The sequence below is a fragment of the Nansenia antarctica genome (assembly GCF_963989245.1).
Source record: "Nansenia antarctica genome assembly, chromosome: 9".
Classification (NCBI taxonomy): Eukaryota; Metazoa; Chordata; class Actinopteri; order Argentiniformes; family Microstomatidae; genus Nansenia; species Nansenia antarctica.
In genome coordinates this window covers 24,938,022-24,954,018 of record NC_137679.1, presented here as the reverse complement: position 1 = coordinate 24,954,018, position 15,997 = coordinate 24,938,022, and the positions used below count along the sequence as shown (strand labels likewise).

General features: G+C 45.5%; 1 protein-coding gene across 1 annotated transcript; it reads right to left on the bottom strand.

Annotated features, from left to right (window-relative positions):
• Nucleotides 1-1,446: 1,446 nt before the first annotated feature.
• On the bottom strand, nucleotides 1,447-15,722 carry LOC308164725 (protein phosphatase 1 regulatory subunit 12A; the record flags this gene model as incomplete). Its single annotated transcript, XM_080538743.1, has 25 exons — nucleotides 1,447-2,810; nucleotides 3,239-3,289; nucleotides 3,483-3,533; nucleotides 5,584-5,688; nucleotides 5,882-5,945; nucleotides 6,066-6,088; nucleotides 6,233-6,292; nucleotides 6,380-6,483; nucleotides 6,615-6,717; nucleotides 6,858-6,980; nucleotides 7,141-7,231; nucleotides 7,378-7,479; nucleotides 7,582-7,683; nucleotides 7,869-7,958; nucleotides 8,067-8,149; nucleotides 8,262-8,456; nucleotides 8,629-8,738; nucleotides 8,942-9,192; nucleotides 9,948-10,027; nucleotides 10,125-10,199; nucleotides 10,346-10,490; nucleotides 10,943-11,099; nucleotides 12,005-12,123; nucleotides 12,389-12,519; nucleotides 15,444-15,722. 25 exons carry the CDS (start codon nucleotides 15,720-15,722, stop codon nucleotides 2,724-2,726), a joined length of 2,781 nt encoding a protein of 926 aa, XP_080394869.1. The 3' UTR covers nucleotides 1,447-2,723.
• Nucleotides 15,723-15,997: the final 275 nt, after the last annotated feature.

The window sequence follows — 15,997 nt, the reverse complement described above, 5'->3', positions numbered from 1 at the left end:
CTTTATTTACAATAAATAGGCTAACCTTTCAAATCATGTCGTAAAAAGCAAACAAAACTATATATAATTTAGTGTATAAAATAGTCTTTGGATTAAAAATGGGCTAAATTGTTAGTTAAAAAAACATGAAACCAATTAGAGTATAGAGCTCAAACGTGGCACTACAGGAGTTCCATCTGTAGATGGCGTAAAGGGGCTATTTGGCTACTTCTGGCTGCGTGCCGGGGGTCAGAGCCACAAACCCTGGGAAAAGCAGTGCTATGCCCATATAAGGCTGCAATCCATCCGCTTCCCTCTTCCTCCCCAACTCCCTTCCTCTCTCTCACTCTGTCTTTCTCAGACCTAAGGGATATTTACAGAGAGAGTGCCTTGGCCAGCTCGGCCTACCTTATTAGGAGCTGCGCTTGTTGTCAGCAGTTCTATCCCTGCAGGACAGTGGTCTATCTCTGCTCACATACAGATGAGACAAGCAGATGTGAGAGTGGGAGTAATAGCTGGTTGGTACCTATGGATGGGAACCTGCATCTCCAACGACCTCTTCACTCTCACAGCCCTCTTTAAATAGTCTATGACACACTCTTCTTGTGCAGTCCAGAGTATACTATGTTGAAAGATTTAGCTCAACCTCAAGACAGAAGAGACAAAACATCCATGGATCAATAACTTAGGATAAACAGAACACACAGACAGACACACAGCACCATAGTCCCCATCTTGACTTCACTGTCTTCTGCTGTGCTCCTTCTCTGTGTGGGAATGTTGTGGACATTATTCCAGCTGTTCCTTTGCTAGTTTTTTTCTCTCTCTAATGATGTAGGACATCTGGCTACCAGGCATGGTAGAAGGAAGGACACTGCGATGGGGTTAGGATGGTGGGAGGGAGACGCAGCGGAAGAGTCCAACTTTCACAAATGCTCACAAATGTCAAGCAGATTGATTATTCCCTTGCCCACTGATGCACAGAAATGTTATCAAGAAAAGCCAGGCATTTATGCCAGGTCTTAGCTGACTGACAATGTTTTTGATTGGTTCCAATCATTTTCAACCCCAGGTGAAAGATGTACGATTTAGTTTAATCTTATGATGATAAACACTATAGTTAAATACATCGACTGATGGTGATGTATATGTACTTCAACATAATGTGGCTGTAAGACTAGAAACTTCACATGAACATTTAAGCCAAATCATATTATTGAATTGTCTTCAAAAACATACAGTCAGACAGAATATCATTCTCAGGTAGTCTTGTTTTTAAATTTTTTATTCTATGCTCACTCGGCTGTTGGATATATGCTGTACTACTAAACCTACATGTGAAGTTGCACCATCATTATACTTCAACACAAATACATATGAAACCATTGGATACAAACACACACTTTCTTTATTAGGTGCTGACATCCATTTAATATATTATAAAACCAACATGTGGAGGAAGGGGACTACATGAAATTTCATTTCAGAAGGTTATTATTCAAGACTAATATTATTTATACATATATATAATACACATAACCGTGCTCCCTTGCAAGAGGGAAGGATTGACATTAGACAATGAAAAAAATACTAAAATAATATCTTCATCATGATATCAATGGTAATAATAAAAAACAATGCATAGCATATTAGGCTTTTACAGAACAGCAATTTCTATATTGTGCAATGACCTTTGACCTTCAGCTCTGTGGTGATACACCTCCTCCTCCCCCCCTCTCCTAAAGAGGGAGTTCCGGTGGTTTAGAGGAGCTGTACAAGATGATTCACACTGAAGACAGGCATAGCCTCACAGATCTGTTATTGCTTTGCAGTGAGTAAAGTGCTGTGGTCACCAGACCTGTATCTGTGGTCATTAAGGAGCGTGGATTATGTCTGTGGTCACCAGACTTGTATCTGTGGTCATTAAGGAGCATGGATTAGGTCTGGTGACAAAAACAATAGTGGGGAGTGCGTCAGTGGAGAGGTAGGTGGGTTCAAACACACGTGGAATGACACTACCAGTAAAGAGGTTCATGGACTTCCCCTGTCTTCCAGGGATCAACTGCTGAAAAACTGCCTCATTTCAGCTAACTGAACTGTTTAAGGAAGGTCATGGTTTATGTTGAGTCTGGATGTTAGGCGAAGACAGCTGTACGGGTGACGTTAAAACCCTTTGCAAGAAGTGCCTTTGTGGGTAGACTGGAAGGGTGCTGGAATTGTTAGTAATTTGTGGAGTGGATTCGTGGATAGGTTGCGTGAATGTGGTCACAAAAAAAATAAATAGTAAGTGGGAGCTAGTTAAAGGGCCAAGTTGCGTTGGCTTGTGGAATGTGCATTGAGGGGTGTATATGATGCACGCAAAGGAATGACTGCGTGTGTGTACATATCAGTGTTCCCCCTGGTGCACAGGTCTACATCGTGTGTTTATCCTTTGTCAAGTCCGTAGTTGCTACTATGAGAGCCTCTGACCACAGTAATATGCCATAGGCCCTGTTCTGTAAAGTGGGCATTAAGGCACACACAAGCCATTCTGATTGGTCAGGACTAAGGAGAAGAGGCGTCACAATCAAGTCAAACTAAGGAGCTTTTTAAGTATGACATTCTGTTGCTCCCCCCCCCCCCCCCTTTCTCTTTCTTTGGCACTGGGAGGAATGTGAGCAGGGAGGGGTGGACAGAGGAAAGGGGGGTGGGGGGTGGACGGCGGCTTCCCTGCTGGCTCTCTGCATCTCTCTCTCTCTCTCTCTCTATTTGGAGAGCTTGCTGATGACACGAATCAGAGCTCCATTTTCGTCCTTCAGGCGCTGGTTGTCGGCTCTCAAGTCACCCAAAACCTGAAGGCAGAACATACATGGATGTAGAAGGTCATGTAATAATGAAAGGTCGAAACGGCAACACTGTCATTCCATCATTACATTTCCATGGTGTCTGGCTGATAAATTGTACTTGAGATGAGATGTTACATCTGCAACTGAAACAGTCTAGCTAGCCAAGTGGAGAGAAGATGTGTTTAGAGGGTGCCATGGTGAGGAGAGAACACTCAAACCAGGAGGAGGGTTGGAAAGAAAAGACCAAATAAAGAAGAGAGAGATAAAGACTATCTGTGTTACCAGGACCAGTATGGTCAACATTACCGTATGTATAAGTACATCTGCCACCACACTCCAGATTTGCATAAGCTGGAAAAGCAAGCTAATCAGGCATGAACATGCAAAGTCTCTTGAGGATATTAAGGTTTATTAGGGTCTCCCTCTTCTCTCACCTTCAGCTCCTGCTCCAGCTCTGCCACACGTCGCTCCAACATCCTCCGCTCCTGATGCCATAGGGAAGGATAGAGAGAGAGAGGAATGGAGAGAGAAAGAGGGAGAGAGAGAAAGAGGGAGAGAGAGAAAGAGAGAGATACGTAGATAGAGAGAGGGTGTCAAGAAGCAGTGGTGGCAGTGGTGTAGCCAGGCTGAGCAAAAAGCACTTGGAATTCACATATGCAACAGGCGGTGAGACCTCACCTTTTTCTCCAGCTCAAGCATGGCTGAGCAATCACTAAGCCGTTCTTGTCTCTGTGGATTCAATAAACATGACCAGATACATTATTAAATGTCAATTAACATCAATGTGACATGGTTAAATTGATGCATATGTATGTATGTATGTATGTATGTAGGCACACAGTGCCTGGAAAGCATTTGTTTCCTCTTTTGATTGCATTTGATTGGATTTGTATGTAGCCATCTTCAGTTGTTGTTTGATTTGAGGTATTTTTGCCTAAAATCTTATCATCAGCAAAGGAAACCTAGTTGCTATGGCAGTTTGTTTTGAGTTATCGTCTTACTATATGAAGACATATGATTACACAATGAATTTGGAGGCATTTGCTTGTATTGATGTACAAGATGTTTCTGTACACTTCAAAAAACATTCTGATGCTGCCATCAGCAGTTACATCATCAATTAAGACAAGTTAGCCAGTTATAGTGGCAGCTATACATGCCCTAATATTAACACCCCTTCCATAATGTTTCACAGATGAGGTGGTATGCTGTATATCTTGGGCAGATCCACTTTTCTCCAAATTTTCCACTAGCAATCACTCTGGGACATGATAATATTCATCTTATCTGTCTGCAAACCTTTTCCAGACCTCTGACGCCTTCTAAGGTACTTTTTAGCAAAAGTGACCATCCTGTTTGAGGATAACTAGTGGTTTTCACCTTGCAGTGAAGCTTCTGTAGTTTGGCGATATTCTGCAGATGGTAGTCTCTGACACATTTACGCCTACCTCCTGGAGAGTGTTCTTGATCAGCGGGACAGTTGTTTTAGGGTTTTTCTTAATTATGGTGAGCATTCTTCGGTCATCCACAGTAGAAGTCTTCCATGGCCTAATAGCCTGTTTGATTGATGAGATCACCAGGGCTTTTCTTCTTCTTCTTCTTTTTAATTATATTCTAAACTGTTGATTTTGGCCAGTCTAAGGTTTTGGCTATGTTTATCTTTCCCCGCCCGATTTTTCAGCCTAATGGCGAAACTACACCACCTAAACGACACCTAAACGAGAGCGTTCCGTCATGGCTCCGATAACACAGTTTTCTGCAACAAGACCGAGACTAGATATGCTGACACAAACGATGATCTGATGACAAAATAACCTATAATTTCATAAAGGGAAGCTATCTGAAAATAATTTCAGCTACACTTCATAACAGGAGGCTATATTCTTGAAACTGCAATAACTTACCTGCAATTTCAATTATTTGAAGTAGGCTATAGCTGCATGACATCAAGAACTGCGTCAACTCTGTTGAGCCTAAAATGTGATTCTGAACCTTTCTAAACTAAATAGGAAAATCAAAAAAGGAGAATCACCCTGCACACATTGATCAGCAATTGCTGATGTCATGCAGCTACACGTTACAGTACTTCAAACAATTTACATTTCAGATTAGTTTTCAACAACACAGCCTTCAGATACGTTTTCAACAACACAACCTCATTAGATCAATGTCACCAGGTCAACGTTTGTGGCAACGCATCTCGTCTCCCTCTTTGTGCACCATCCTGAAAACCACGTTGCTGGAAATTTGGCGGTACGCTCTCGTTTAGGTGTAATTTCACGAGTCAGGCTTCCTTGACACCACTTTGGTCCTTATGTTGACAGACACCAATAGCAGACTCCAACGGCAAACGCAAAGCCTACAATCAATACTAGACATTGACAGCTCTCTTATGCCTGCACAAATGATGTGACAGAACCCATTACTGTCCCATTACTGACGCAGGGCTCTGTACATATCTAATGTTAATTAGAAATTAGAAAATTGAGTGGCCTGGGGTGGTCCAGTGGTCTAGCACCGTGGTCTACAGTGCACACATATGCCCATGTCGGCATGGGTTCGAATCCGGCCTGTGCCCTGTTGACACCTCTCTCCCTTCTTCTCCTTACTTTCCTGGCTGTCTTCACTACATCTGTCCAATAAAATAAAAAATATGAGTGGGACTGTCCCACTCAAAAAAAATAATAATATATATATTAAAAAAATAAAGAAATTAGAAAATTGCAGGATACTGAACATGTCTATTGAGTATGACAAACACATGGCCTAAATGTGACACCTGTGTGGCCTTGTCCAAGTCCACTCTGGTCTGAGTGACAGTCCTCTGGGTGTCCTGCAGCTGAGACTGAAGCTGCCCATTCTCTCTAGACACCTCTTCAAAGAGCTGAGAGAGAGAGAGAGAGAGAGAGAAAGAGAGAGAAGAGAGAGAGAGAGAGAGAGAGAGAGAGAGAGAGAGAGAGAGAGAGAGAGAGAGAGAGAGAGAGAGAGAGAGAGAATGACTGTCTCGGATAGAATGCTGAAATGGACAAAATGGAGCGCCTCATATTAATCATGCAGGCCCCATTTGAACCCTTTACCTTTTTGTAATCCTTGGTTTCAGAGCCTCCTCCCCGGATGCAGTCATTACAGGACACGTCAGACCTGAGAGGAGCAGGAGAGCAGGGGTCAGAGGTCAGAGGTCAGAGGTACTCGTATGACAGCCACTACTCTGACACAATGAAGAAACTGGAGAGTTCAAAAGGGCAAAGACCAAATCCATACCTGGTGCTCAAGTGCCTGTCTCTCTGTAAACAGAAAGAACACACAAGAGAATAATGGTCAGTATGACACACACACACACACACACACACACACACACACACACACACACACAGAGACACACACAGAGACACACACACAGAGACACACACAAACAAATTCCTACAGACCCGTAGATCTTGCCCACTGCCTCCAAACTCCTCCTCTCCACTGGGATCGTTGTCATCACTCTACAAAAGCGGAGAGATCAGTGGAGTCATTATGAGTATAAGTCAATGTCACCTTTACGTCCAGGTTAGAACCACATATGCTCTCACCTCTCCAGCCCTCTGGGCTCTCCTCCTGGCCCGAGCTCTTCTCCTCTCCCTGCTCTCCTTGGCCATCCGGTCAGCCTCGCTCTCCCCTGCACTGCTCTCTACATCTGGAACCCCATATACCACCACAATCACCCACAAAATACTCTCACCATCTCACTCTCACTCCATCAACAAGATAGCAGGAAAGCGAGTGGACCAGGATAGAGTGGAGGGGGAGAAAAAGTGTGATGCCCACCTCTCCTGTCGGAGGTCTGTGGCCGTGGGGTACCAGCAGGCTGTGTGAGACCCAGTAGGTCAGACTTCTGCAGGCTGGCGATGCGGGATCTCCAGCTCACTTCCTGTTTAGAACACAGTCATTCCTTACTGGCGGGAAAACACAGCACACAGGCATCTGACGAGTGTCACTGGATGGAGCGACTAGAGCTACATATTGCACCTGACATATTATTGCCCTTTGACTCTGAAATAATGTTCTCACCCCCTCTTCTGTCTTCTTCTGTTTCGCTGCTTCCTTCTCCTCCTCCTCTTTTTTGGTTTCTCTCCCTTTGTTGTCTGTCTTCATGGTCTTCTCCGCCTCCTGCAAGTCTGTCAGTGTCACTCCCTGGTCGTGAAACAAAGGAGAACATCAAGGCCTGTCTTCGTCATATCGGTCTTCATACCAGATGTCTGCATACCAAATATCATCTCTCATTAGGCTGAACAAGTCTAGAAACCAAACTGCCTCTCAACCTCTGCTCTCTATGTCTTCGTCAGGGGCTCACCTGGGTGGAGCGGCGGGACTGTCGGGCGTGTCTTGAGCGAGCCTTCCTCTGAGCCTCAGCCTCCTCATCACGCACTGGCGTCAGATAGGACCTTGGGAGAGGGAGACGGAGGCGGGTGGGAGGGTTTAAACAACTCTTCAACCGTGGTCCATTGTTTAAAAGGTGAACATGTAAACAGCCGTAAAAACAGACAGGCGCTGTAAACACCGGAACAATGGCCTCGGTCCTATAACTCACTTGCGCCTCTGCTTGGTCTCCAAATCGCTGGTTGTCGTGGTAACAGAGTTTGAGGTGGTGACGGAACCTTGGTCCTTCTTTTCCGCCTGTTCCTGAGCAAGTCTGTGTGTGTGGGGGCGAGAGGGAACAGTCTCTGTCAGGCTTACTGGGCAGGTAAGAACAGTAACTGCTCATCAGCGTGTTCTGACAGAAACATGGACCCACCTCTGAGCCACCAGACTGTTGAGGCGACTGAGTCCAGCGAAGGTGGTACCTGTGATAGCGGAGGTCACCGAGGGGTCATCCAGTCTCCTTCCATAAGATGAGCTAGCGGTAACGTAGATCCAATTAAAAATAATCCATACATAATAACAATAATAATAATAACACACAATCCTTTACAATCACATCTCCAACAGCATTCAGGGACGGTGCCTACAGCAGCATAACATTGCATATCCACACCGGTGAGCCGACAAACGCAAAGGTAGGCAGTGGGCTGTGTGACTGACCTGCGAGGCAAGGAGGGGTTGGAGCTACTGAGATCACTCCCTGATTGACTATTGAGGCGCCGGGTGTAAGAGGAGCTACGACTTAGCCAGCTGAGAGGGAAAGAGAGAGGGTGACAATGGAAGATACAGCGAATCTGAAAAGCCACGTGTCATCGGCTGTCTAAACAGACAAACAAACACACGTGAGCATGCAAGCACCTGCTAGAATTGTCTGAGTTGCTTTCTGAAGTATTGAAAAGGCGGCGAGTTGGAGTCGGGGGCACTCGAGCAAGCCTTGGTTCCTGGAAGAGAAAGGTCCATCAACGGTTGCTGAGTCAGAAAAATGTCATTACAACGTATCTGGTCCAGTTTCAGGGTAGCTCTTTGGGCCAGTGATTGTAGGCTGTACGCTACCTTGGTGTCTGCGTCAGAGGTGAGGCGGGGACTGGAAGCAGAGCGGGTCATGCCCAGGGCAGACTCAGGGGCCTTGGTAGATTCCTGGCTGGGGTCAGAGGTCCCTACGGAGCCCAGAGTCACCGAGCTGCCAGCCTTCCTCAGTGAGGTCCTCCAGGAGCCAGGGGCATCGGGGGCCGGGGGCTTCCCTGGGTCCTGCTACACAAGAGGCGCAGTTCCCATTCAATTAACTCCTCTACAAACTGAAGACTCCATCACAACCCATATCCAGTTGAAGCCTTTGAACTCTGAAAATACATCATCTCCATTTGCACCAATCGTATCAGTATTGTTGTAGTGTCAAATATGCACAGAAACAGAGTCTGACCTTTTTAGCCTGGTTTCCTGAAGGGCTGGTTGCCATGGAGGTAGCGTGGGGGGCGGAGCTGTTACGTTTGTTGTTCAAGTTGTTGATGATCTCTCGATTTTTTGCTTTCTCTGCAACACCACAATGATCAGATCAGTAAAGTTAATACCCTGTCTGTCACATTAACAACAATGTATGTACTCAAAACACCACAGGGTTGTGTTAAGCTCATTCCATCTCCTTCAAAGGGTCTATTCATGAACAGTAAATATAACCTTCAGTTGCTCCATATAGGGCCAGCAGATGGTATGCAATCCCCCCAGGAATCTCTCACCTGACTCTGCATCACTCTCAGATTCGCTCTCCTCCTCGGAGCTGGAGCTGCTAGAGGCCTTGGCTTGCCCCTGCCCCTGCCCCTGCCCCTGCCCCTGTCCCTGCCCTTGTCCTTGTCCCTGTCCCTGGGAACCAGGATGGGCCTCCTCCTCCTCCTCCTCAGCTGGGCTGCTCTGCAGAGCTGGAGGGGGGTGCTTCTCACGCTCGTGCAGGCAGATCTTCTCCTTGCTGCTCATACGAGAGATTGAGGTCCTGCGAGGGAGGGGCAGGGACAGGACAACGGGGGGCATGCAGGGGCCAATCAGTGAGGGCAATCACTCCAGGTGCAGCCAAAGAGTGTGTGTGTGGGTAAACACAGACCAATCAGGGTGATACTTTGGATCACTAGTCAGGGGGTGGGAGTTTCCCAAATCCTTTGAAGTACTAAGATAATCTTTCATACATAAATGGTAATTATCACATCTAAATGGTCTTAACATCTTCTAGGCTTTTGGGAAACTCACCCTTAGAATGCTATGTGTACCTAATCAGTGATATTGAGCACTAATTTATCTACAGAATGTGCACCGAATGGACTTCTACAGCTCAATCTAACATTTTGCATTTCAAAGAGGTGTATGGGGTTGCACGGTCCATTGCATAAAGAGGTGGAGTTACATTACAAATTCATTTAACGAATTTGCAAGAATCAAATGTTTGTATGTTTGTCTCAATTCCAAATGTATGTTTCCACTGCAACTAAACACCTTAACCATCCAGACAGATGACCAGACATTTAATATCATTGGCACATTTTATTCTATCTATCACTATTCTGTCAGTAGGGGGGAGGGAGAGGGGGGGGGGGGGGGGGGAGTCAAAGAGGTGCAGGCAATGGTGACATCATACATCCATGCAAACTATTGGTAACAGAAAGGTGTTCCACACTAGATTGTGTGATTGTGATTTAGGTCAGACTGGCGCACACACACACACACACACACAAACACACACATGCTAGCACTGACCTGCGTGGGCGTACTGGTGCCATGGAGATGGGAGGACTGGTCTCAATGACAGGCGCCTGCTTGGCTTTCTCAGTGCGTAGCTGAGGAGGGAGATATGTGCAGTTTCAACGAACTCTGAAGTTACACAGGGCACATTTTAGTAAGTAAATATCACCTGAGACAAATGTTAAGACTCACAGCATTCTGCTTCTTCTGGAGCTCCTCGAAAGTGTCCACTAGGTTCTCATCAGCAACATCCAAGGGGGTTTGGCCCTGAACAATTATAATCATAGCATATGGTTTAACGTCAGTGTACTATCAATGTCTCTGTGTGTGTTTGTGTGTGTGTGTGTGCGTGTGCGTGTGTGTGTGTGTGTGTGTGTGTGTGTGTGTGTGTGTAAGATAGTTGTCCCCCTCACCACGATGTTGACAGCAACCATGTCACACATGTTGTCTGCCAGCAGGGTGCACACCTCCTCTTGACCCCAGTGAGCAGCGGCATGCAGCGCTGTCCACCCATCACAGTCTCTGCTGTCCACATCCAATCCACACTGCAGTAGCACCCTGAGAGAGGGAGGGGAGATCACGCAAGCAAGAGGTGTGAGAGAGTAGGGGGGTGAAGAAAGAGTAGGGCTAAGAACAATAGCATGTCTTGGTCGGCCCTGTTAGGACACCAAAAGAGCTAGAAGAGATACTGACAAGCTGTCACTGCACCTGTATGTGTGTGTGTGTGTGTGTGTGTGTGTGTGTGTGTGTGTGTGTGTGTGTATGAATATGAAACAGATGTCAAGCTGTTGCAAAACAGTAGTCCCGCAATTCGAGTTGCTCTAACCAAGTCTCAAACTTGCGCCCCCTTTGACTTGTCAACTGTGACCGTCTCTTGAAATACCCGATTTCAACCAGCTACGCTATGGGAAAGCTAGCAATGGGACAGCACAGGTATTTGAACTTGAGGAGTGAGTTCACCGTCTCAACTGGGTTACATGTAGAGCGTTCCCCCTGGAGCCATGACTCACTTCATGACTTCGATGTAGCCCTTGGCGGCTGCTACGTGGAGTGCGGTGGCTTTGGTGTTTGGGTGAGGTGTGAGAGTGCCACTCCCTGCCAACACCGCCATGGCATCCTGCAGCATGACCCTCTCCTCCTCTCTGCGGGCCTTGTCCACGTCTACCCCTGGAGGACACACACACACACAACACACACACACACACACACACACACACACACACACGATTGAAGGGACAGAGGAGAGATAAAGATAGCTAAATAGAGAGAAGGCAAGAGATATTCTCCTTGTGAGTCTGTATAATCTGTTGTATGTTCCTATCAAGTTGGCATTAAAGGGCAACAGTCAGCCCAATACTTTCACACCTTTCTGATTACCAGGGACTTCTCATTGTAAACAACTGCATTACAGTTATGATTGCTCTTATCTTCGGCATGTTATCAACAGTTATCTAGCCTCAGGTCGAAACACTCAGGTGACCTATGGAAAACAATGCAACGTGCATAGTCTCCATCTCCATCTGCATACATAGTCTCCATCTCCAGACTAAATAAGCAGTAAACAAAGCAGGTCCCAGATTACGGAGTTAGCCAAGACATCAAACTCATCTGACCACTTTCCCAGTACTTCAACAGGGAAACATCTGCCAGGCAAAATTTTGATATTGACATAATCGATGCCCAATACAGTAATACAATTTACTTCAAAAAATGATCTACTTGATTGCCACCACAAATGTCCGTTGACCAATTATTCAAATATACGTAATCTGAACCGACAATGGCATTGTGCAACCACAGTCCAAATCCAGAGATTTATAGAGTAGGTATTTGGTTTGATCTTCCGTATTGATAAATTGAAAAATGTCAAAGGGCAACTAGGTTAAATTATTTCCCCCTCTGTTTCATAAGCCAAAAAGATAAAGTAGTACCCATTCTAAGAGTGACTTCTAACATCAACATGCAGCAATACTAATGACATTTTGTCTAATATGTCAACATCACAAGGCCATGGAATTCAATGTGTGCTCTTCAAAGGACTGTGTGTTAATAAGTGTGCATAACAGTCCTACCCTGCTTCTTGATCTCAGCCTTGAGGAGGCGCTCCATAGCATCCTCCGTGGCCACGTCCAGGGGCAGCTCACCTTCACTGTTTACTGCACCCACCTGAGCACCATGCTCAATCAGGTACCTGCAACACACACACACCACACACCACACAACACACACACACACACACACACACATACATACACACACACACCACACACTAGTACTCGTATATGCTTTCAAACACAGAGAATGACCTCTGCAATAATGTACAAACAGTCAAGTACATCAGATATTTAGATTGGCGGCATTGTGCATACTGTACACAGGAACACACAAGGAAACACACACTTCAACAATGTTATCTTGATGCAAGAGCCGTAGCATAACATTACAAAACAACCAACTTTGTGATCTGGATGAAACCACACGAGGCTGCAGCATGGAGAGGAGTCCAGCCCTCATTGTCGCCGCGGTTGACGTCACTCCCACTCTCCACCAGGAACTGCACCATCTCTGCATTCTCATCGATACAGGCCTGACAGGGACACACACGCAAACATCATCACATGCGGAAAGCACAAGTATCTGCCTCATAGCTTTTATATCCCCTGTATAAAGCAATGACAAGCCCATCAAAGTATGTTATTCTTGAATACGATGACTAAGCGATGCACTGATCTGCATACTTGGTGCAAACGAATGCTTGTGTTTCATTCCTAACTTAATTTTGTCATGACCCCATTGAGTCTGTGATTAGCATACTGACTTCACAAAAACACTCACTGTAGATAAAAAAAATAAAAATAAAAGTCAGACAGTTATAAAAGCTACTAAACTTCTCTGAAAGGGCCTGCATTACGTGCACAAAGCTATTCTATCTGTGCAATATCTGGCAACGGGAGGGAAGGAGAGAGCTGTTAAAAGATTAAAAGCCCTTAGATTTCCTTCTAAAAGCTTTATTTGGTGGAACACGGAGGTGGAGGAATAGCATGTGAGACACAGCCCCTGGCCCAAGCACTTATCTAAGGACAAGCTGTTGTTAAGGCCTCAGCAGGGCTGATAACAATTCGGGTGTTATCAGTGTTGGATATATTGTACTCTGGTCTGCACTAGAATGACTTAATCAAATGCATAAATCGTATCGACGACTGCAACTGCTATGACATGCTAAGTTGAATGCCCCATAAATGCTGAGTCATGAGCGGTCTATGGAGATGTGACTCACCAGTATTATCCAGTTATGGCTAAGAAAGCTGCTCTCCATAGGTTTATATTTCACCTGTGGAGTCCACCACCTGCTAAACCACAGAGCAGTATCCTTACAGGACTTTACATCCCAGTTCCTAGATGTTTGTAGTATCCAGTGAGACCACGTCAGTGAGGCCTGCCATAAGCCACCTAAGAGGCTTTACTTTTCAGCACTTAGGCCCCCAAATCAACTAATCACAAAGCTATTTTGGTCCCTTCCCTTGTTCATGATTTGAGATAATTGGTTGACTAAGGTGGTTTAGGAAATGAAACCCAACACTCCGCTGCAGGAGTCCAGGACCAGGGTGCTTCTCACCCTGAACTAGAGCCTCATAAACACCAGAGCAGAGGGAGACCCCCCCTTCACTACGGGGCAGTCTTAGCTGAATGAACAGAGAGGGCACTTCTTGCACTGCTTGTTATGAATGTGCAACATTTTTTTTACCAGTCGTTCATTGGGTCATCAAGTGACTCATTGTGGAAATCGCCTTTGACAACAGCAGCTTGTGCAGTTTGAGGAATGTTTTCCATTTCTTCATCAGAAATCCCCAAAGTCCCTTCCATGGGGATTTGGCAAAGAGAAGACAGGGAGAAAGAGAGAGAAAGAAAGAGAAGGGGGGCAACAAGAGAGTGAGAGGGAGAAGACAGAGAGGCTTTGGATAGAAGGGATGGAAAGTTTGGAGAGTGTGGGCCTATATTTAATTCTAGTTGCCAAGCAACTGTGAGCAACAGGGGAGAAAAGGATGGACAGCAGGAGGGAGACCACACTAGGTGACAGATCAATGTATAGACAGTAGTTTTACACAAAGACATGGACAAACGCACAAGTTTGCAGATAGGCATGTCCTCAGTCTCATTAGAACAGGCAAGGGAGAAACAATTACATCAGTCCCTGGGGTGGGGGGAAACCTTGTTAGAAACTAAAGAGGAAAATAGTGGTTAGGCAGATGTGTGTGACGGACCTAGATAGTACATTTCAAGCAAATGAAATGAAACTCAAATCCATTATTATAATTCTGGACTTATGTCGGGAGACAGAAATGTGTTTGTGTATAGCTCTATGACACAGTATCATAAAAGCTGAGGAACTACTGCATCATGGACGACATTGGGACATTGATATTGTCCAGACTAGTGCCGTTCCTCTCTGTTATGACTCAAGCGGTGGGGAGGAGGCAAGCAGCACCGGTCGGGTAACATTCAGCTAGTTTGAAGATGGACTTTGTGTGTGTGTGTGTGTGTGTGCCTCTTTGTGTTTACAAATACAACAAACAAATACTTGAATCTCGTTTTTGACTTTGAATTAAACAACCCAAAACCCCTCTAAAAGATATACATATTACATGATATTAGATAGAAACTAATAATTTTTCATCTGTTCCCCCACTGGATTAAACAAAAATGTCTCCACACCAAAAAATGATCTGCATTAATTTGACCTGATTTAGAGGGAGTTTCTCTGAAATAACAGGCTAAATTCCCAGGTTATCATTTCTAATCATATAGCTAGTGATAACGTTAGGCCTAGTCTGCAAAACGGACAGCTACAACTGGTAGATGAATCAACAGGGTATGGTGAAAAATGACCCCCATAGATGCAAATTTCAGCCGAGATCCAACCAGGCCTATCTGACATTTGGATAACTGTTGTCAATGTGTTAGAATTTTAGTTTAACAGACGTAAATTGAACAAGGCCACTACGTTTCCTGGTTTCTGTATACCTTGAACAGTAAGTTCAGTTGAGTTGACGAAGTAAGCTAATTCATTCGATTGTCTTCTGTGGACTTTTTCTGTCCTGTCCCATATTGGTCTTGTCGAGGTCTCCATCGGAGAGGAAAAAACACCAACTTGAACGCAACAGCACAAATGACCCAACCTACTTTAGCATAGCCTACATAGCGGAATTACAGATGACAGTGTCCCAATAATAAAAGCAACAACAATTGTGAATGGTTTTATAATCCTGACATCATCAGACTGCGTGTGTATCATGATCAATTTGACACCGCGTGAATAAAAGTTATTACAACAATGTCTTAGCATATACTTGATGACCGATGTTCAAGTTCACCCAAGGGTTAGGCTACTTTGTTACAGAGAGACGTTGTAACTGTTGATTTCGTATTATAGGATACATTGTTGCCACACAATCACTAGAACAGCCTTTTACAATGGAACAACTTCATCTAACGTCAAGGATGATCACATACCTGGTGCAGCGCTGTCAGCCCGTCTATGTTGGCGTGGTTGATGTCAGCTCCCTGTCTGAGCAGCGCCGCCACCTCCTCCCGGTCCCCGGCCGAGCAGGCAGCCATAAACACGGCCCCCTGGAAGAACCGGACCTTGGCCCGCCTTGGCGTCCCTGTTCCCGTCGAAAGTTCCCTCGTATCCGCTCCAGTTTGGTCGGTTTCTGAGCCTAGCCATCGTTGCAACTGATCCTGCCGTCGCTGCTTTGCAGCTTCGGACCGGGAACGGTCATTCGCCGCCATCTTCCTAAGTCTCTCCCGGGCAGATTCAGCTCACGGTGCGGGGGGAACCGAAGTGAGGATGTACTTTTCGACAGAATGCGCCCCCCGGTGGAAATGACTCGGTAGTGGCCAGCTCACGAACTTTGGAAGGACGGGGCATTCTCCCAAGAGTATCTCAGGCAGTGGTGATTTCAGGACTGTATGCAGGCATGATGACGCATCACGGACTCCCACGCATGCAATAACCCTTGCATAGGCCTACATATCAGGTTACGCAGTAGTAGTAAACACAGTTG